At 42.7% G+C, this 22,508-nt stretch overlaps 1 protein-coding gene across 2 annotated transcripts in view; it reads right to left on the bottom strand.

The window, feature by feature from the left end:
* DTNBP1 (dystrobrevin binding protein 1) overlaps positions 1–22,508 on the bottom strand; it is a 101,397-nt gene that overhangs the window by 54,620 nt on the left and 24,269 nt on the right. For both annotated transcript variants that reach the window (XM_070778364.1, XM_070778365.1), the window contains 2 exons: positions 19,698–19,830; positions 6,966–7,098 (listed from right to left, as the gene is read on the bottom strand). In XM_070778364.1, coding sequence (XP_070634465.1) covers positions 6,966–7,098; positions 19,698–19,830 — 266 coding nt within the window. The remainder of the gene's footprint in view (positions 1–6,965; positions 7,099–19,697; positions 19,831–22,508) is intronic.

The raw sequence follows: 22,508 nt of genomic DNA, 5'->3' as shown, positions 1-22,508 counted from the left end.
CAGAGGATGAGAAGGTTGGATGGCATCACTGACTCAATGGACATGAGTTTGAGCAAGCTCCGGGTGATGATGAAGGACAGGAAAGCCTGGCGTGCTGCAGTCCATGGGGTTGCAGAGAGTCAGACAGGACTGAGGGACTAAAAAACAACAGCAACAAAACTTAGTCTACAGTCCACATCAACAGCAACAACACAAACACAAAGAAGAGCACAGTTCCTTAGCTTTAGCTGTAATACATAAAGCAAAAGGAACAATGACTCTTTCAGAATATGCCTGGGCGCTAAATCATATCAACCGAAGCTGTGCCCCCCACTCACAAGAGACAGTTTATAAGGGATAACAATTAAGTTTCAAAGCCTAAATGCATTAGTGAAAAATGCTTCTAGAGTTCAGTATGCCCCAAAGCAGATTTCAAGTCCAATGGAAGGCTGTGTTAAAATTATGAGTCATTTATAATTAAGCTAACTTACTAAAATCACACTGTTCTTTAAGATGCAGCTATTTTCAGAGAAATTCTGATGGTATGCTACAAACTGAAGGGGAAAACAAAGGATCTAGAACTCTGGAAGTAAAAAATATTTTAATTAGATCACTAGCTTATATATGATTTTAATGTCATTATTATGAAAGAATCTCAACAATCATTCTAAGGAATATTATGGTGGTACTGAAAAGATCACAAACTTAGGGAGCTCTGAATTGTACCTTTCCATTTAGCGCCTCTTCTTCACTCTCCTCTTCTCACTCTCCTCCTTCACTCACCTGCAGCCCCTCTGCAGGGGAGGGTGTCCTCTCCATCCCTGTGCGCTTGCCTCCTTACTCAGGCCTCAGTCCTCACGTGTCCTCCAGGAAGGGCCCTCCCTCCCCACCACTGTCACATTACCCTGCTTTATTTTCTTCAATACAATTGTCTGAAAGTATCCTTTTAAAAAATCATGTACACATTTACCATCTAGTTCTCCCCACATCCGTGACTACAAATGCAAATGTTACTCGCTCAGCCGTGTCCAACTCTTTCCGACTCCATGGACTGTAGCTCACTAGGCTCCTCTGTCCACAGAATTCTCCAGGCAAGAATACTGGAGTGGGTAGCCATTCTCTTCTCCAGGAGATCGAACCCAGGTCTCCTGCATTAAAGGCAGATTCTTTACCATCTGAGCCACCTGGGAAGTCAAATGCAAGCTGACTTCCACATCTCAAGTCCATTTCTCTCACTGCTAGCTTAGACAAACCCGTGGAAATGGTCTTATGTTCTTTATTTTGGCTCATATAATCAATATTAATGCTTCTTAGTTGATGAAAAATATATTTCCTATTGGTTATGAAAACCTACACAAGGCATCCAGCAGTTACACTTATAACGGCTAACTCATCTTCTGAACCATCTGACGACCCAACTACTGGTACCAGTACTTGTCTCTGCCTACAGCCATGGTTTATCCACTGTCTGATGTCTATTCCTGCCCATAAAAGCAATCAGTCATACTAATATCACTTCATATGCAAAAGAGTTATTACAAAAGCTATTTATGGGTATTTTCCCCCACAACTACACAGTCGCTTATATGTCATGTTCATTAGACAACCAGCTAAAATAGGATATCCTCCTTCCATGCAGAAACACTTAGGGCAATGCAGGCACATGCTCAGTCCTGTCCAACTCTTTGCAACCCCATGGACTGTAGCCCCCCCAGGCTCCTCTGTCCATGGGATTCTCCAGGCAAGAACACTGGAGTGGCAGCCATTTCCTTCTCCAGGGGATCTTCCCAACCCAGGACTGAACCCACATTTCCGCTGTGTCTCCTGCACTGTGGGCAGATTCTTTACCACTGAGCCACCAGGGAAGTCCACTTAGGGTAAACCACCGATTCAAATGTTTTTCAAGGGTGGATGCACCCCAGGAGTGTTCTAAAGCTCTTTCCCTCTGCCCACACTGGAATCTGCCACGTAAGCCACATAACTGTTGGGATGGGTCACATTCGTCCTTTCACAGGAGGCAGGAATTTATCCTTTGTGCCGAGAATGCTTATCAAATACATGATGAAATGTCATATATCCACTCTCAACTACAGATGCACTAACTCCTGGGATGGATTCCGTTTGTTCCAATGCAGCAGTCAGAAACGGACCTGGCCTTAACCTGGCCCCAAGGAAGTTACATGAGTTCATGTACTAATAATTCAGCCTCTGTCCCAACTCCCACAGCTGCTGCCCGCCCAGTCCCAGTCCCTGATGGGAGCGGGATGAGACAGTGCTCTATGGACACGCCCAGCGCTGGAGGTGAAGGAGACGTTACCTTTCAGTCCCCTGCTCTCTCCACCCTCATCGAGTTGTCCGACCCAGATTTTCTGGAAAGCTATGTAGTGGGAGAACACTGTAATGCCCTCACATCATATGTGATGTGTGAAGTCTCTCAGTCGTGTCCGACTGTTTGCAACCCCATGAACTATAGCCTACCACGCTCCTCTGTCCACGGGATTTTTCCAGACAAGAGTACTGGAGTGGGTTGCCATTTCCTTCTCCAGAGGATCTTCCCGACCCAGGGATTGAACCCAGGTCTCCCGCATTGTAGGCAGACACTTTACCATCTGAGCCACCAGGGAAGCCACATCATATAGCCAACCCTTATATTACATGTTATCTCCTCCAGAGCCAGAAAAGAAAAATCACTAGTTTGTAGGCTGCTTGTTAAAGAGGAAGGAGGTTTATTTCTAAGAGACTCTTCCCTTGTGGACCACAGATATTTAATTTGGAGTTTTGGAAAAATTTTTCAATGGTATACTATAGGATACCAACTCACGGAATTTTAATATATATTACACACAAACTGGTTCTGTAAGCAAGTAAGCTGTGAAGTGGTGAGTCAAACGTATTTCTCTATCATGAGAATTCTCAGAACCCTTAACACACTGGCATGTACTACGTGTAATACATCACCATGTGTACGTGTACTACAAAGTTAAATGAGGCAAATTCAGGCTCAAGTGTTTCTGGAACTTATTTGATCGTGGACTGTTTTATCAGAGGCTATCTTTTCAGTCCTCTGTTCCTGCAAAATACATCAGGAAGTGCTGCAGCTAACAAAAAACAAAAAAATTATGTTTATCAAAACAGTACACGTATATTCCTTAGGTCAAATAGTACCCACAAGGGTTCATGATGAAGCAGATCAGTGCCTCACTCAGTGCTCCCCATCTTTCTGTCCTTTTTTTTTTTTTTTAAACCACATCAGGCAGCATGCAAGGTCTTAGTTCCTAGCTGCTGCCTGCTGCCGCCAAGTCACTTCAGTCGTGTCCGACTCTGTGTGACCCCATAGACGGCAGCCCACCAGGCTCCCCCGTCCCTGGGATTCTCCAGGCAAGAACACTGGAGTGGGTTGCCATTTCTTTCTCCAATGCACGAAAGTGAAAAGTGAAAGTGAAGTCGCTCAGTCGTGTCCAACTCTAGCGACCCCATGGACTGCAGCCTAACTTGCTCCTCCCTCCATGGGATTTTCCAGGCAAGAGTCCTGGAGTGGGATGCCATTGCCTTCTCCGTTAGTTCCAGACCAGGGATCAAACTGACGCCCCCTGCACTGGAAGAGCAGACTCTCAACCACTGGACTATAAGGGAAGTCCCTGTCCTGCTTTTTTGAAAGCAGCTACAGTCAGTTCTTCTAGTATTTACCTCATTTTTTCTAAAGAACATGTCAACACTGATATTTATTCATTTTTTCCCATTTTAAATATTGCTTACTGATTTCCTGCTGTGAAAGCTGAGGATTAGCTTCCTTCAACCCCTCCCATCCCTCCACACAAACATGCCTCCACTGCATCTTCCCAATAACCTACAATTCTGGCTTGACTCCATATGCCACACTTAATTATTATCAGAATATATATATATATGTATAAAATCTATAACTGAGCCATGTATTGTATCATTTCTTTTCTTGTAAAATTGCATTTTCTTAGTGTTAAGAGTCATCTTATTTGCTTAGTTTTTTAGAAAACATTCCTATCACTAATACATAATCAAACTCTCCAATCAGAGCTTATAAACCCAGCTCAACGTGCTCACACACACTAGAGAGTCTCCCCTGGAAAACACTGCTCCTGGAATCCTCTGGGGGATCTTCCTGCTTCTGTCTGGGCTGCTCTCCAGACCCGCTGAAGCTTTTCTTCACCATCATCCGAGGAATTCTGTTTCTCTCGAACTGGACACATCCGCTAAGAGCAGCTCGTCTCTCTTCCACACTCCGTCTTCCTTCTTACTGGTTTATTCCCTAATTTGTAGAGCGTATCCTCCGGCCACTTCCTGATAAAGTCTGCACATGAGCTAAACTGGAGCCCCTTGTATGTTTGGAAGTTACTATTTCTTCACACTGACTGAAACTTTAGCTAAGTAAATAAAATGAAAGGGAAAGTTGCTCAGTCGTATCCAACTCCTTGTGACCCCATGGACTATACAGTCCATGGAATTCTCCAGGCCAGAATACTGGAGTGGGTATTCTGGAGATCCAGAATACTGGAGTGGGTGATACTGGAGATCCAGAGGATCTTCTCAACCCAGGAATCAAACCCAGGTCTCTCCCCTTGCAAGCGGATTCTTTACCAGCTGAGCCACAAGGGAAGCCCAAGGATACTGGAGTGGGTAGCCTATCCCTTCTCCAGCAGATCTTCCTGATCCAGGAATCGAACCGGGGTAAGTAAATATACAGTAAAAATCATTTTCTACTTACGGGGTTGCTGCGGAAAAGCTGCAGTTCCTTAGGACCTTTAGGAAGGCTTTCATGATTTTTCACCCTGACTCTAGTGCAGTGTACAAAAGTACGTACTGAAGACGGCTCTCTCCCCACTCATTACGTCCTTGGTGGACCCTTTCCAACTCAGTCATATCCTTCCGTTCTGAACAATTTTCTTGTATTATTACTTCTTTAGTGAATTTGTCTCCTCTTTTTCTCTTCCCTTTCTTTCTCAAGCTCCTAGTATATAGGACTTAAAAATTAACTCTCCAATTTTCTAAGCATTCTCAGCTTTTCTCAGTCTTTTTGTTCTTGCATGTAAAAGTTTACATTATCTTTTGTTCTTTTAAAACAACTTTATTTTTTTAATTATTTATTTTTGACTGCACTGGGTCTTTGCGGCTGGGTGCAGGTTTTCTCTAGTTGTAGCGAGAAGGGGACCATGCTTCGTTTCAGGGTGTGGGCTTCTCACTGGGGTGGCTTCTCTCGCTGTGGAGCACAGGCTCTAGGTGCGCGGGCTTCAGTAGTGTGACTCCCCAGTTCTAGAGTGCCGGCTCAGTGGTTGTGGCACGGGCTTAGTTGCTCCATGGCACGTGGAATCTTCCTGTACTAGGGATTGAACCCGTGTCCCCTGCACTGACAGGTGGATTCTTATCCATTGTACCACCAGGGAAGTCGTAACATCGTCTTTTAATGCTTCACTTAAAGCCTTCTACTTCTGCAATCACGTATTTGATGCCCAAGAGCTTTCTTGTTCTCTAATTATCCCTTCTCTAGAGCATCCTGTTTGTGCCTCATAAATGCAAAATGGTCTCCTGTAAGATACACCTGAGGTTATTAATTAGTTTTTGTTCTTAAGTTTTCTTCTGCTCCCATCACAGTATCTCATTCCTCTGTGGGTCTTTAAAAATAATTACTATTTTTAATTTATTTTGGCCCTGTTCATCTTGGAACCTTTCTTCAATTGGGTATACTCGTTAGCTGAGCATTCATACTTAAGAGTGAGGCACCACCAGGCTGATGAGAAGCATACAGAGGTGTGGGGCCCATCGTCAGGGGCACTAGGGTGCAGACCCAGCGTTTCATCAGAGGCTCCCAGTGTCCGTCCCTGCAGCTCCTTTCTCGCAGGCTGGTCAGGCTCTCAGATGACCTCTCCAATTCTCTGCCCAGGGGAGACAAGTCTGACTGCCAGGGTTCTGGGAGGCACCAGAAAGAGGCCTAACGAATGATGTAATCTTTTAAGAAGTCTTTCAAATGCTAGTCAAGAAAAGTTTTACAACAGGATAGAGGAAAGCGAATGGCTTGCCCCAGAGCACAGAATCAGTAGCCGATGGAGCCGGGACTGGCGTCTTCTGATTCTATCAACAGTGCTCTCTTTCTACGACACCACCCCAGATCTAAAATGATATTTCCGTTACGTGACACATGTTAAGACTTGCCCAGTCCACTCTGGCTTTTACTTAAATTACAGATGAGGCTGTTCTCCAAACACTTACTTTTCATTTTGTAACATATAAACTATAATGTACTAATATATCTAAGTCACTGGGTGAGAGTGAAGAAAAGAACGACAAATAAAATTTCAGTGTTCCAAATCTTATTACCCATCTCCAGCTCTGGTTCGCCAGTGTTCCAAATCTCATTACCCATCTCTGGCTCACCCAGTGAAAACAGTGACCACGATGCCCACTGTGGCAGGGCACGCACTGCGTCTGGTAATGGCCACCTCACGGACTCCTCACCACGACTCCAGGAGGCAGGGACACTGTCATGGTCACTGTAAGCTACACACATTGAGGCTAAGAGATTCAATAACTTCCTGAAGGTCTCATGCACAGTATGTGACAAAGCTGAGCGCCTTTCCAGTCAGCACTCAGGTTCCTTTTCCTCCTGCTCTAAAGGAAAGACAAGAAAAGGAAGCAAAGGGAAAAGGCCACCCAGGATCTGCCGCTTGGAGGACACGAGGTCAGGGGTTCTCCTCTCTTGGACGTTCTGTCTGTTGCACTGCTCCCTCCACCGTTTATCCCATACTCAGCTTTTCAGAACTCATCTCCATAAAACGGCAACTGATAGTGATACCAACAAAACAAAACCAAGCAAAACATGTTTGGAAAGCTTATTAAAGAGCTTTACCTAAAACCCCTGTCTTTTATCACCCCAAACTTATAAAGAGTAGCGTGTAAGGTTCTGTGGGAAACTTTGAGATTGCACATGAATATCGGGGCCAATTTCCCAAACTCACCTCTTATTTTTCTTGTAATCTTCCAGTTGCTGGGACTGCATATGTTTGTGTCTCTCTAATTCACACTGTCCACATAAATCCTCCAGATTCAGCAGGTGGTTTTCTACCTCCTCAAAACTAGCCTCTAAATGAGCTGAAAGTATACAAGGTCAAAAGAAGAAATGAACGTCAAAAAGCAGAATCCTTGATCATGGAGAAAAGAAAAAGTGTCTAGAAGTTAAAAGTTTGAACTGTTGAGATTATTTTGCATTTATTTAAAAATTTTATTAAACTTTCTTGAAGCAAAATGTACCAACATTAAAATATATTTCAAATTATCTTGAGTATATTTTTATATCTCAAACATTTTTAAAACACAACTTCACAAAATACTTTACACTTCATTAACCAGTATAGGGAAACAGAGTGTCTTGATTAATCTGATGTTGATATCCTAATGATCACATATACCACACATGAATAATCAATTTCCAAATAATAAGAGTATATCAAAATATAATTAACACAAATTATACCAAACATAATTTAATATTTGAGATTTCAAGTTACTTTAGCATTGTTTTGCCTTGAACATGATATACATAAACCTCCAAGGCACTGAACACTCAGGAAGCATCGCTCACTGTCCGCTGGTCTTTCAACCACTCCACACTGCCTCTAGGCCACAGAACTCGGCACATGGAGATCCTCTGTCAAATCCTTCATTTAAAACAGTGAAGTCACAGCCTGCAGAGATTACTTCAGTGTCCTGCCCAAGGTCACCTAGCTAGTGATGAGCAGTCAGGGATCAAAACTGAGTCTCTCTTTCACACAATGATTTCCAGTTGATAGGTGCTTAAGTAAACCAAGATTTCACGGCTGTAGGGGTGAGGACCAGTTGTTTTCTTAGACAACAGAAAAGTTTTAGGGGTCAAAGGTTTTAGACCTCAGACAGCATCATGGCCATCTACCAGGCACTCGCCACACGTCCCAGACGCTGGGACACAAGGATGAAAAAGAGAAACCGCGTGCTCAGAGGGCTCAGAGTGGAGGGAGGCGCGTTTCAGAGACAACACAGCCTGACAGGGGTGAGGGCCTGTGAAAACCAGAGGAGAGGCATCTGCCATAGACGGGTGAGTGTGAGGCTCGGCGAGAATGTGTGTCACGGGGGTCGGGGCGGGGGAGCAAGCTGGCTGTGCTGCTTTGCAGCCTCAGTTTCATTCAAACAGCTAAGATTCAAGGGCGCTGGGTCTAATTCCTTCCCTTAGCTGCTAGATTGCCATGTGACTTTCTAAGTTCGTTTCTGTAGCACCAACACAAGGAGCAAGTTTCAAATTCCATGGATAGAGGAGCCTGGTGGGCTACGGTCCATGGGATCGCAGAGAGTCAGACGTGACCGAGCGACCAACACTTTCACTTTTTCTTTTCCGGAATTTCAACTTGTAGTTTTAGGTTTCCTGCTAAGTCACTTCAGTCATGTCCGACTCTCTGTGACCCCATAGATGGCAGCCCACCAGGCTCCCCCGTCCCTGGGATTCTCCAGGCAAGAACACTGGAGTGGGTTGCCATTTCCTTCTCCAATGCAGGAAAGTGAAAAGTGAAAGTGAAGTTGCTCAGTCATATCCAACTCTTAGCAACTGCATGGACTGCAGCCCACCAGGCTCCTCCATCCATGGGATTTTCCAGGCAAGAGTACTGGAGTGGGGTGCCATTAGGTTTACTAAGATGCAAATTTTGCCTGTTTTAAATGAATTTGTTTGACCCACAGATATTAAATCCAGAAACATAAAAAAAAATTTTTTTAGCCACATGGTATGGCACACGGGACCTTAGTTCCCCAGTGAGAATCACTCAGTTGTGTCCGACTTTGCGACCCCATGGACTATACAGTCCATGGAATTCTCCAGGCCAGGATACTGAGTGGGGAGCCTTTCCCTTCTCCAGGGGATCTTCCCAACCCAGGGTCGAACCCAGGTCTCCTGCATTGCAGGTGGATTCCTTACCAGCTGAGCCACAAAGGAAGCCCTTAAACTTCGGGGAAAGTGAAGTTCCCTTCACTCAGTTCCCCAAACAAAGATCAAACCCGCACCCCCTGAGTTGGAAGGCAGAGTCTTAATCACTGGACTACCAGGGAACTCCCCACATTTTTAATACCCTAAATTTTAGCTCTACTAAATATCTGTGCTTTTGTATTTGGTAGGGTCTAGGGCTTAAAAAGACATGGATTTAGGAGGAAAAATTAAATTTTATTAAAAAGTTAAAATGTGGCAAGTAGTTTAGCACTTCTCTTCAAGAACATTTTAGGTAATGACTTTTAACATAATTGATATATCACTGTAGATCAGTGTAAGTCTGGAAGACTGATAATGCAGTTCATAACAGTTTTGAATCTGTCTTCAGGGGTCGCATACAACAGCTATTACCTGTGACTATGGAAAGCCTAACCTGAAACAGCAAAAATCTAAGTTTTAATCAATGAAAAATTACATCTAAGATTTTCAGAAATGTCATCAATGATACCTGAGGAATATATATATGGAAAGGAGAACAGGAAAAATGGTGTTAATGTATCAGTTGCTGTACAGATTATTTTTTGTTATTATATTAAATGGAAAAACGAGTGGGAGCCTCAGCCTGGATGCTCGTGCTACTGGCCCTGAAGAAGGAGTGTTCAGCTCACTCTGTTAGAACTAGTTTGACAGGGTCTTACAAGACGATCATAGCTAACAGGATTATTTAAAGGCTATTTCACTTTGATTAGTGATAAGAACTAGAAATAATTACATTTAATACAGAATCCATTTAGCTCTAAGCGACTTGGTCCCTTTAGCATCACGCATGTTATCCTCAGCATGCAGGGGGCTGGGTAACAGAGGGGCTTTGACGTACAGGCCAGCAGTGTGTCCCTGTGCTGGACGGCAACCTGAGGCTTAACGTGCTCGGGAGAGTCCGGGGTCACGTTACGGCTCCTGCCCAACTCCCAGTTCTCCCCTTCACAAGTTTCAAAGGCTCCTGAGGACTTACAGTTTAACTCCCTACCCGAGCATTCAGGGACCTCCCACTCCCTGCTCAGAGACTACTTTTCCAGCCTCACCACCACCCTCCTTCACGACCGCTCATCACTCCGAGGAGGGTCCCGTGTGTGCCTGCCTGTCCTGAGGGGTCTTTGCTTCCCCCCTCCCCAACCCCACATCTCCCTGGCAGGTTCAGGTCAGAGCTCTCTCTCCCTCATCTGTGCTTCCATTGGCCCATGAACCCTGCCCAGGACTCCTACTCTGACATTATGCCACTATTTTGTACTCTTATCTTTCTCAGCATTCTGTAAATACCTTAAGGGTAAAGACTACATCTTTGCAACATCCAGTCCCATCACTTCATGGGAAATAGAAGGGGACAAAGTAGAAGCAGTAACCGATTTCATTTTCTTGGGCTCCAAAGTCACTGCAGATGATGACTGCAGCCACAAAATTAAAAGATGCTTGCTCCTTAGAAGAAAAGCTAGAACAAACCTAGACAGTATATTAAAAAGCAGAGACATTACTTTACCAACAAAGGTCCGTCTAGCCAAAGCTATGGTTTTTCCAGTGATCATGTATGGATGTGACAGTTGGACTATAAGGAAAGCTGAGCACTGAAGAATTGACGCTTTTGAACTGTGATGTTGGAGAAGACTCTTGAGAGTCCCTTGGACTGCAAGGAGATCAAACCAATCAATCTTAAAGGAAATCAGTCCTGAATATTCACTGGAAGGACTGATGCTGAAGCTGAAGCTCCATACTTTGGTCACCTGATGCAGACTCTGATGCTGGGAAAATTGAGGGCAGCAGGAGAAGGGGGCGACAGAGGATGAGATGGTTGGATGGCATCATCGACTCAGTGGACATGAGTTTGAGCAAACTCAGGAGATGGTGAAGGACAGGGAAGCCTGACGTGCTGCAGTCCATGGGGTCACAAAGAGTGGGACCCAAATTAGTGCCTGAACAACAACAAAACATCTGGTCTGCTGAATTCAATTAAGAAGGATTTCTGGAGATACATGATTCTATCACTCTAAAACAAAGAATAATAACCAAGAAAGCAAATCTATGATTCGTATTCATCTAATTTACATATTAGGTTATGCTAAATTTTGTCAATGAGCAAATCAAACATGGGCAGAGAACTCTGAAAACACTGTTATCAGTGTATCAAGTTAGGCCCAGTGAGTTAAAGCAGCAGCAGCCACGGAACCTTTCCATTTTAACTTTTATCAGGCTTGAGGTCAGTAATAAAATATGTAAGAACTTCACTGATGAACATGAATTTTCCTCCCTTTTTATATGAAAAACTTTACCAAATGCTCTTTAAATAATAAGCATATATATGGTATGTACTCTGAATATTTTATATTGAATTTAAACAGGCGGAGATTTAATCTCCCCGTCACACCCTGCTCATCTTCTGCTAGGAAACAGTCGCAGATTTGAGTAAATCTGGTAACCAGACTTAGAATGCACGTGCATAAAACACTAGCAGGCCTCCACAGGCACAAAAGTACCTTCACAAGAAGTTCCAGCCTCACCATTTTGCTCACTATAACAACAGTATATGTCTCAGTTAGTGATCGGTGGGGAGGATGGGTGGAATTTTATTGGGAAGGGCCATCTGGGAGAGCCTGACAGCTGTGCAGGAAAGAACGTCACAAGCCCTCATGTGGAGACCGCCCCAGAGGAAGAGCTGTGCTGTCTGGAATTTTCCTTTGTGCCATTTTCAGATACATACTATGTGCAGTGTGACCACTGACATATGAAGAGTGGAGCAACACATTAAAATTCATAACTTCACATTTAATGAGTATTTTCTAGCAAAAATAATTAGCCTCAGGGAACAAAGAAATCTTTGCAAACCCATAGGTCACAGGAGGCCAGGCACTAAAGGACCACAAGAATCTTCAATGCTTTTGTCACTTTTCGCGTGATAAGGTAATGATGGTGTGGTAACAAGGAACTTTGAAGAGTGCATTAAAAACCATCATGAAACAAATGAGATCTGTGCAGTATATACTAAACCGTGTCGAAAGAGAGCTAATATGTCCCTTGAAGGGTCTAATCTCAGAACATAACCTGGACCATAAGATAATCTGCTTCATGAAACCGTAAAAACTGTGACGGTCTCCTAGCTAGATGCACTCTCAAATTCTGTACAGAGAAAGCAGAACGGCAAAGTATCCGGTCAGGTCAGATTGAAAGAAAGAGGCAAGCAAGCTCAGTACAAGGCTGTCATTATCTTACAGAACTGTGTTATCTGAGAATTAACAGAATCTTCTGTTCTAGATGAAGGTGTCTTTTTAAGTAGGTCATACAAAATAAACTAAGCAACAGAGAATTCAGAAAAGCTCTTGACATTTTAGACTTTAAAAATAGGAATAGGATTAGACCACCCTCTAGTGGACGTTCAGGAGAATTCAATAAATATGTTCCAAACATCTTTCCAGTTTCACAGTAAAATGCACAGAAGAAGTGTTGTAGGGAAAACCACTAGGCCATACTTTCTTCAGTTTAAGTCTGAATTTTGCAATAGGAGCTCATGATCTGAGTCACAGTCAGCCCCAGTAGTGACCTGGATAACCACAGTGGTGTGGTCACTCACCTAGAGCCAGTCATCCTGGAATGTGAAGTCAAGTAGGCATTAGCAAGCATTACTACGAACAAAGGTAGTGCATGTGACGGAATTCCAGCTGAACTATGTCATATCCTAAAAGATGATTCTGTAAAAGTGCTGCACTCAAGATCCCAGCAAATTTGCAAAACTCAGCAGTGGCCCGAGGGCTAGAACAGGTCAGTTTTCATTCTAATCCCAAAGAAGCGCAACGCCGAAGAATGTTCAAACTACCGTACAGTTGCACTCATCTCACACGCTAGCAAAGTAGTGCTCAAAATCCTTCAATCTAGGTTTCAACATTACGTGAACCAAAAACTTCCAGATGTACATGCTGGATTTTTAAAAAGGCAGAGGAACCAGAGATCAAATTGCCAACATCCGTTGGATCACAGTAAAAGTAAGAGAATTCCAGAAACACATCTATCTCTACTTCATTGACTACGCTAAACCCTTGACTGTGTGGATCACAACAAACTGGAAAATTCTTAAAGAGATGGGAATACCAGACTACCTTACCTGCCTCCCGAGAAACCTGTATTCAGGTCAAGAAACAACTGTTAGAACCCAATGTGGAACAATGGACTGGTTCAAAACTGGGAAAGGAGTACGTCAAGGCTGTCTATTGTCACCCTGCTTGTTTAACTTACATGCAGAGTACATCGTGCAGCTGAGCAACAAGAAAGTGGGTGGGTCAGTCGGTAAAGAATCCACCTGCAACGCAAGAGAGCGTCTGCAATACAGGAGACCCAGGTTTGATCCCTGGGTCAGGAAGATCCCCTGGAGAAGGAAATGGCAACCCACTTCAGTATTCTTGCCTGGGAAATTCCATGAACAGAGGAGACTGGCGGGCTACAGTCCATGGGGTCACAAGAGTCGGACATGACTTAGTGCTAAACCAAGAAAGTGTACAGAATCTGGAGGACAATATTCCATTCTATCCTTACACACTATTTTTCAATATACAGAATACTACACTGTTCTCACATTTCACACCAGGGTTTTGTACTCTTAACTACTGTGTTCAGTTCAGTCGCTCAGTCATGTCTGACTCTTTGTGACTCCATGAATTGCAGCACGCCAGGCCTCCGTGTCCATCACCAACTCCCGGAGTTCACTCAGACTCACGTCCATTGAGTCGGTGATGCCATCAGCCATCTCATCCTCCGTCGTCCCCTTCTCCTCCTGCCCCCAATCCCTCCCAGCATCAGGGTCTTTTCCAATGAGTCAACTCTTCTCATGAGGTGGCCAAAGTATCAGAGTTTCAGCCTCAACATCAGTCCTTCCAATGAACACCCAGGACTGGTTTCCTTCAGAATGGACTGGTTGGATCTCCTTGCAGTCCCAGGGACTATCAAGAGTCTTCTCCAGCACCACAATTCAAAAGCATCAATTCTTAAACGCTCAGCTTTCTTCACAGTCCAACTCTCACATCCATACATGACCACTGGAAAAACCATAGCCTTGACTAGACGAACCTTTGTTGGCAAAGTAATGTCTCTGCTTTTGAATATGCTATCTAGGTTGGTCGTAACTTTCCTTCCAAGGAGTAAGCATCTTTTAATTCCATGGCTGCAATCACCATCTGCAGTGATTTTGGAGCCCCCCAAAAGAAAGTCTGACACTGTTTCCACTGTTTCCCCATCTATTTCCCATGAAGTGAAGGGACCAGATGCCATGATCTTCGTTTTCTGAATGTTGAGCTTTAAGCCAACTTTTTCACTCTCCACCTTCACTTTCATCAAGAGGCTTTTGAGTTCCTCTTCACTTTCTGCCATAAGGGTGGTGTCATCTGCATATCTGAGGTTATTGAGATTTCTCCCGGCAATCTTGATTCCAGCTTGTGCTTCTTCCAGCCCAGCGTTTCTCATGATGTACTCTGCATAGAAGTTAAATAAGTAGGGTGACAATATACAGCCTTGACGGACTCCTTTTCCTATTTGGAACCAGTCTGTTGTTCCATGTCCAGTTCTAACTGTTGCTTCCTGACCTGCATATAGGTTTCTCAAGAGGCAGGTCAGGTGGTCTGGTATTCCCATCTCTTTCAGAATTTTCCACAGTTTATTGGATTCACACAGTCAAAGGCTTTGGCGTAGCCAGTAAAGCAGAAATAGATGTTTTTCTGGAACTCTCTTGCTTTTTCGATGATCCAGCAGATGTTGGCAATTTGATCTCTGGTTCCTCTGCCTTTTCTAAAACCAGCTTGAACATCTGGAAGTTCATGGTTCACATATTGCTAAAGCCTGGCTTGGTGAATTTTGAGCATTACTTTACTAGTGAGTGAGATGAGTGCAATTGTGTGGTAGTTTGAGCATTCTTTGGCATTGCCTTTCTTTGGGATTGGAATGAAAACTGACCTTTTCCAGTGTAGGACAAGCTAAATTGTGTAACATCCATCCAAATCCTCTCATCAAAGACAATGGTTTTGTAAATCTGCAAAGGCCAGAGAGACTCCCAGGAGAAAGTGAGCATCCTGGCGGCAGCTGCCTGGTCTTGTCCACTGCTGTGTCCCCTCAGCCCACAAATGGTGCACGGGACTCACAGACGCCTATCACGTACCAGGCACTCTCCCCTCACTAGGGGCCCTCCAGCTACCTGGTGAAGCAGGTTCTCTCATCTTCAATCCTAAAAGCAAAGAAACTAAGCTTAGAGCAGTCAGGAAACCTGCACAGAGTCTCACAGTTAGGAAGCTGGGGAACTGCGGTCCAAACCCAGATCTGAAAGTCAGTTCACAGCCCGTCTTTCCCAATTCCCGGCGTACCTTTATTATCTGGTACCTTTTTTAAATGACAAGCCTCACCAGTGATGATCTATTACACAGGCTTTGTAAGTTGGATGGATCACATCCCATTAAAAAAACAACATGAGTGGATTATCTGTTCTTATTTAATTCCTGAGGGAGCGTGTAATCAGGAGTCATATTTATTAAGCCACAGGACAGCACAGCTAAAAGCATCATCAAAGGTCCAAATTGCTCACATCATATTAATCCCTTACTCTTTAATAAGAGCAAGGCAAGACTAAAAGAGTTAAGTGGCCTAAGAAATACAGGGACTGAATGGGTATGGTATTAGATTTGGGAGTGAAAGGGTAAAAAGTTCAGAGAAGAGAATCTTATGACTACATATAGATTAGTTACTATTTTCTTCTAAGTAATTTTTATTTTTCATTATTGCTTGATTAAGCTTTGTAATACTATATCAAAGTAATTAGGTAATAACAAAGAGCATTCTGAGACTACCCCCCAAAAGGGAAGCTATCAGGGTTTCCCTAGTGATTCAGTTGGTAAAGAATCTGCCTGCAATGCAGGAGACCCCAGTTTGAATCCCAGGTCAGGAAGATCGCTGGAGAAGTGATAGGCTACCCACTCCAGTATTCTTGGGCTTCCTTGGTGGCTCAGCTGGTAAAGAATCCGCCTGCAATGCGGGAGACCTGGGTTCCATCCCTGGGTTGGGAAGATCCCCTGGAGAAGGGAAAGGCTACCCACTCTGTATGTTGGCCTGGAGAATTCCATGAACTGTATAGTCCATGGGGTCGCAAAGAGTTAGACACGACTGAGCGACTTTCACTTCACCCCCAAAATAAAGAAATCCACAGTTTATGGGCAAGCATTAAAACCAAATGATTCAAATTTCTAAGAATGGTGCATAATCTCATTAAAATGAATTCATGAAATACGTTAATAATATAGACATGCACTTATACAAGCCAGCAAATTTGGCTTCCAAATGTTTTCCTCAGGCAACGGCAACAGCAGAAATAAACAGATGGGTCTAGATCAAAGTATAAAGACGCTTGTACAGCCAAGGAAGCCATCAACAAATGAAATGGCAGCCTCCTGAATGGGAAGAGATACTGCAGATGATATACATGATAAGGAGTTAATATCCAAAATAAATAAAGAACTCACACAACTCAAAAACAAAACAAACAATCCGATTAAAAAAATAGGCAAAGGACCTGAATAAACATTTTCCCAAGGACCTGAAAAAACAGATACTTGAAGAGATGCTCGACATGGCTAAGCATCAGGAAAATGCAGATCAAAGCCACAGCATCACCTCACACCTGTCAGAATGGTTATTACTAAAAGACAGCAAGGGCTGGCAAGGGGCCCTCGGGCACCGTTGGTGGGAATGTAATTTGGTATAGCCCCCACTATGGAGAACAATATGGAAGTTCCTTGAAAAATCAAAAGTAGAACTACCATATGATCCAGCTACTCTACTCCTTGGTATTTATCCAAAGAAAATGAAAACACGCACGAGGAAAGAGACACGTGCCCCCGCCATGGTCCCTGCAGCATTTTAGTTACAACAGCCAAAACATGGAAGGAAACCGAAACGTCCCTCAGCAGAGGAATGGGTAAAAGAGATGTGGTACATACATTCAACGGAATGTTACTCAGAAACACCAAAATGAAATAATGCCGTTCACAACAACATGGATAGACCCAGGGGGTAATATGTTATGTGGAGTAACTGAGAAAAACAAGGACCATATGATTTCACTTGTATATGAAATCTAAAGAACAAAACAGAAAAAGACTCGCAGGTACAGAGAACAAAGTGGTGGTCGCCAGAGGGGAGGGCGGTGGGGCAGCTGGATGAAGTGGGTGAGGGAGACTAGGAGGCACAAACGTCCAATATAGAGCAGCTCATGGGGCGCAATTCACAGTAAAAGGAATGTCCATAACATTATAATAACTGTGTATGGTGGCAGATGGCTACTAGACATAAAGTGGTGATCAATTCACAATGTATATAAAGGGTGAAAAAAGGGAAAGTTACTCAGTCATGTCGGACTCTTTGCAACCCCATGGGATAGACAGTCCCTGGAATTCTCTAGGCCAGAATGCTGGAGTGGGTAGCCTTTCCCTTCTCCAAGGGATCCTCCCAACCCAGGGAATGAATCCAGGTCTCCAGCATTGCAGGCGTATTCTTTACCAGCTGAGCCACCAGGGAAGCCCAAGAATACTGGAGTGGGTAGCCTATCCCTTCTCCAGAGGATCTTCCCGACCCAGGAATTGAACCAGGGTCAATCGCTATAAAACACAATGTACACACAGTGCACATAAGTGTCCAGGTGTGCACACAGTGTACGTAAGTGTCCAGGTGTGCACACAGTGTACGTAAGTGCTCAGGTGTGCACACAGTGTACGTAAGTGTCCACGTGTGCACACAGTGTACGTAAGTGCTCAGGTGTGCACACAGTGTACGTAAGTGTCCAGGTGTACTATGTTGTACGCCTGAAACTAATATAATATTGCAGGTCAACTATACCACCATGAAAAATAAGAATTAAATTATTTGGAAGTGACTGTCAAGACTGATACTTCTGCTTTAATTTAATTTGCTTTAATTTAGCTTTAATTTGCTTTTGGTGGTCGATATTCTCAGATTAGTAAAGACAGAACTCAGGTGAGCATTTGGGAAACTCGTTGCATTCATTTAAAAAGTCAAAATTCAGTTTCTGAAGATGGTATTACATCACTAAACATCACTTCTTCAGGATAGTAGAATCCTAATTGAGAAGGAAAATACACTATATTCTATCTTAAGTAGATTTAACTATGAGAATAATTAGAACTGAGGCCAAATGCATTTAATCAGCAGAGTGGCATCAAACAAATAATATTTATAATCAGAATTTACTCTCAGCTGGAAAGGAAAGCAGGATAGTATCATAGGTGGATGTCTCTGCAAAGAAATACACAACCATTGAAAAAAAAAGACTCAAAGAGATACAGGAAGAGATGCTGAACAGAAAATGGCTAAAAGGAATATTCCCCCAGTGTCTTGGAGGCTTTTTCTGTCAGTTATCAAAGGCTTGAGAAGGACCATTCCTATACCTACAAGAGGGAAATAAAGCCGGAGGGCCTTCCTCCTAAACCCAGAGTCTCTTTTCCCCAACCCTGCTTTCAGAAATAACAGAACACTGATTCCAGGGCTTCAAGAACGCGGGTCATGGGGTCTGCTGACAGGTGCCACTCCAAACGCCTCGTCCTCCACTGAGCACGTCATCACCGCGGCTGGGACCCTGGATGCACACCTACTGTGTGTGACCCTGAGCAAATCTCCACCCCTCCAAGCCCAATTTGCCTAAGCTGTAAAGTGGGATAACAACAGCTACTTCTGCAGGGATCTTGTGAGGAGTGTAAATAATGTCTGTAAATCACCTAACCATCTCCGACATATAGTGGGCGCTACAAACGTTAGCTATTATCATCACCAGCGGCATTCCACATACCAATGGGGCTCATTTTATTCACACACACAAGTTTTATGCTTCGCTAATTACTTGCTTTGTAAACCAGCTCTGTTTTGCTTTTAAAAATGTAGTATTGAAAAAAGGAAGAGATGATGGGGTAGCTTTACACCTTCTTACTTATTAAGACTCAGGTTATTAGCTCAAGAAATTCATCTCCTATGTAGGTAGCCCCTACCTCTTACTTCACTAAGATCTTAAGCTTGGTTAGAAAATAATAAGCCAGAATGTTATACTATGATGTGGCACTGTCTAGGATAAAACTCAATTTTCTGAATATAAGCCCAAGAAACAAATATCAGCATGATTCATCCCAATAAAAACAAAAAATAAATATATAATCTTCCACAAGGTATAAAGTTAGCCAAACAGGTACCCTCATTTAATTGTATCTGTTTAATCTTTTATCAGTTTAAGGAGAAAAAAAGAGCATATTTCAAGACATGAAGCTCTGAACAAACCCAGTATTAAAAGCAACAATTTCCAGAGCACAGCCGTTAGTCATAACAAAGCCACCATAACCCCTTCCGTTTCCCACGTTTACACTTTTAAACAGAGACCTAAAGTCAGAAAGACAGCCCCGAGTCACTTTAAGAATCAAGAAAAGTATGTTTTCTGAGCAGAACGGAGGCAGAAAAAGGTAGTGGTGTATTTTAAAAATCATTTCCACATTTTAAATCATCGCTTTTTTGTCAAATCATCAATTAATCAGAATATGAAATTAATTGGAACCATTTCCCTCCAAATCCTGTTAAGCAATAAGATTAATGTATTCTTAGAAAGCTTTGGAGTCACGCCAAATTATTTTCCTTCCTAGAAGCAGAGTCTCGAGGCAAACGGGGAACTTACTCAGACTTGCCGTCAGGGATTCTAAGTCTGCGATGAGGCCTGGAAGCTGCTGAAGCTGCTGCTGCAGGTCCCGGAGGCTCGCCTGCTTCTTCTCCCAGTGCGCGGAGAGCATGACCACCTCGCTGTCCACCCGCTGCAAACGGAAGGGGAGGGTCAGGCCCACAGGACTGCAGACACAGAGGTCAGACCGGTGTAATGAGAGCCAGCCCGTGTTATCTTTAAAAACCCTTCTACTGGGGTACAGACAACACAATACTCTGAGGAGACTGGCGTTGTTTTCTTTCTTAGAAAAGAACCACCTTAATATCCAGTGCAGAAAAACCTCAAATTACGGGTTGTATCGGTGCATCTTAACCCGGGAAAGAGAAAGTTGAGCCATGACCTTAGAAGTCACTTCTAACTACACCCTGTTTCTAAGTAAACCATGTATTTGCACAATTCAAATCTAGAAAAAATAAAACAGAAAACAGCCACTAACAACTGAAAAGAAAACAAACAAAAACAAACCCCAGACATAATGAATGGGTAATTATTTGCCTTACAAAAAGACTTCTTTTGAAAGAAAAGTTCCCTAATGCATTTAGAATATACCATGATTCAGTTTCCATTTAAACAGGAACGTTCACTGAATAAAGCAAGATAAATGGTACTTGTATACGAAGGAATCACTGAGGCAACTGAACAATTTCAGAAAAAAAGGAGAACAGGATTTATACTAACAAATTCAGAAGTGAAAGGTTCCTAATAGCAGGGATGCGAGACGCTAGGCTAGCCTAAAATAATTCTGACTTCTTTTCCAGAAGACTTAAGCAGCTTCTCCCAGCCAGTTTTGTTTTGGTCCTAACATGGTGAGAGGGGAAAGGGCCTACGATAAGATTTAGAAGGAGCATAGAGAGGTCATCTTTTGAAAACATCACTAGTGATGAGTAGGAAGTGTGGAAGATTCCTGCATTTTGTACAATAAAGACTGCAAAATTCATTATATAACAAAAGTAAGTATATCTGAACTTTATCTGTAAAATATAAAGTTTTAATATAAGAGTTCACAGTTAAGTTATATAAAAAAAGGACAATTTACACAACGCATGATGTTTCAAGAGTTGAAACACAAATACAACTGATTTTTACTGAATCTCACTAAAGAAAGACCTTTCAGAGGAATAAAAGTATCAAAATAAGATACAAAATTATTTGCATGTGGCACTAGACTGTTTTAGCTTCTACATTTTAATATTCCAGGAATTCACAACATTGAAATAAAAACAATAAAGAGATGAGAAAGCTGTCCTGTTTCCTCACTTTATCCCCACCTCACCCCTCTCGCAGTTGTCAGTCAGTCCACGTTGGAGGGGTAACAAACACGGCCTCACATACAAGCCTAAGCTGAGCTGGAGCGGTGACACCGAGTACTGCTCCAGGGGCATGATCATCAATTCTGCATGCTTAAAAATGCCTGTGCCAGCCAGCTTTATAAAGATCCCAGAGAGCAGTTTAAAAAGTACTGAGCATTGCTAACAGATTAATGTGGCTAATACAGCCTCTCTGTGATGCAATAGTAAGAAAATTAGGGCTTGAAATAACAACCCCTGCCCATAGGATTCATCTGTAATATCCAACGAGCTCCTACTGAACACCTGCTCTTTGTCTGGCTCTGTTTCAGGCACTGAAGACACTGTGGTGAACAAGAAAGAAAAACAAATTGTGCTTTAGTCTGGAGTAGGTCTCACAAATTCTCTAAGCCTCAGTTTTTAAACACTAATAAAAGAAAAACTAATTGCACAGGGCTGACGACGATAAACGGTATTTTTCCTGGTACACGGAGTATCTTTTAAAAAGTTTGTTAAATCTTAATTGCAGTGGTTAATTGTGTTAATAATTTGAAAGATCTAGAATAAACAATTTTTATATACAAATATTATTACTGAAAAGTAAAATGAAACATGAATATTAAAACTTAAGTACAGTATAGTTCATGCCTCCCACAAAATTCAAAATCATATTCTGTATATCTTTAAGTGTACATAAAAAGAATCTATCAAAATACATTCAAATATTACTTTAATTTAAAAGAATGGATGTTGAATGGATTCTCTGAAATCATTGTCAACAATTATGTAATAAGAGCAAAGCATTTTGAGCATTTTCTGTGTGCCAGGCCCTGTGTTAAGCAATTCACATTGAACACACAGCAGCCTTGTAAACAGAGCAATGTTACTACACTCATTTCACAGAGGAAGAAACTGAGGTGCAACGAAGACAAGTCACTTTCTCAAGGGCCACACAGGACCTAGATTCAATCCCAGGAATCTGACACTGAAGCCCACGCCCTTAATCAATCTTCTCGGGACTGTTTATACAGGGACACAAAGGAAGAAAAGTGAAAAGTAGCAAAAGAAAAGGTTCTGAGAAACTGTACTTTAGCTTTACTTAATAATAAGGAAGGGAGCCATCTTCAGAAGGCCAATTTTTCTCCTCCAAGTAAACAATTCTGAATAAATCCAGATTTAACACCAGAAAATCAAGTTTAAGTAGCAAGACAAACCCACAGTTTGGGCTTGTTCCCAAAGTTACAAATCATCCCGAAAGTCCTTCTGGTGGACACTGAAGTTAGGAGAACAAAGAAAAAGCTGGGACCCAAATGATTTTCAAAATGGGTAATATTGGGGTAATAAAACAATATAAAAACTTTTATATTTGTAAAGAACAGTTCAGCATTTGGGGGAATGCTTCCCTGATAGCTCAGTTGGTAAAGAATCCGCCTGCAATGAGGGAGACCTGGGTTCGATCCCTGGGTTGTGAAGATCCCCTGCT

Source organism: Bos indicus, chromosome 23 (genome assembly GCF_029378745.1).
Source record: "Bos indicus isolate NIAB-ARS_2022 breed Sahiwal x Tharparkar chromosome 23, NIAB-ARS_B.indTharparkar_mat_pri_1.0, whole genome shotgun sequence".
NCBI lineage: Eukaryota > Metazoa > Chordata > Mammalia > Artiodactyla > Bovidae > Bos > Bos indicus.
This window is presented reverse-complemented; position numbering and strand designations above follow the sequence as displayed.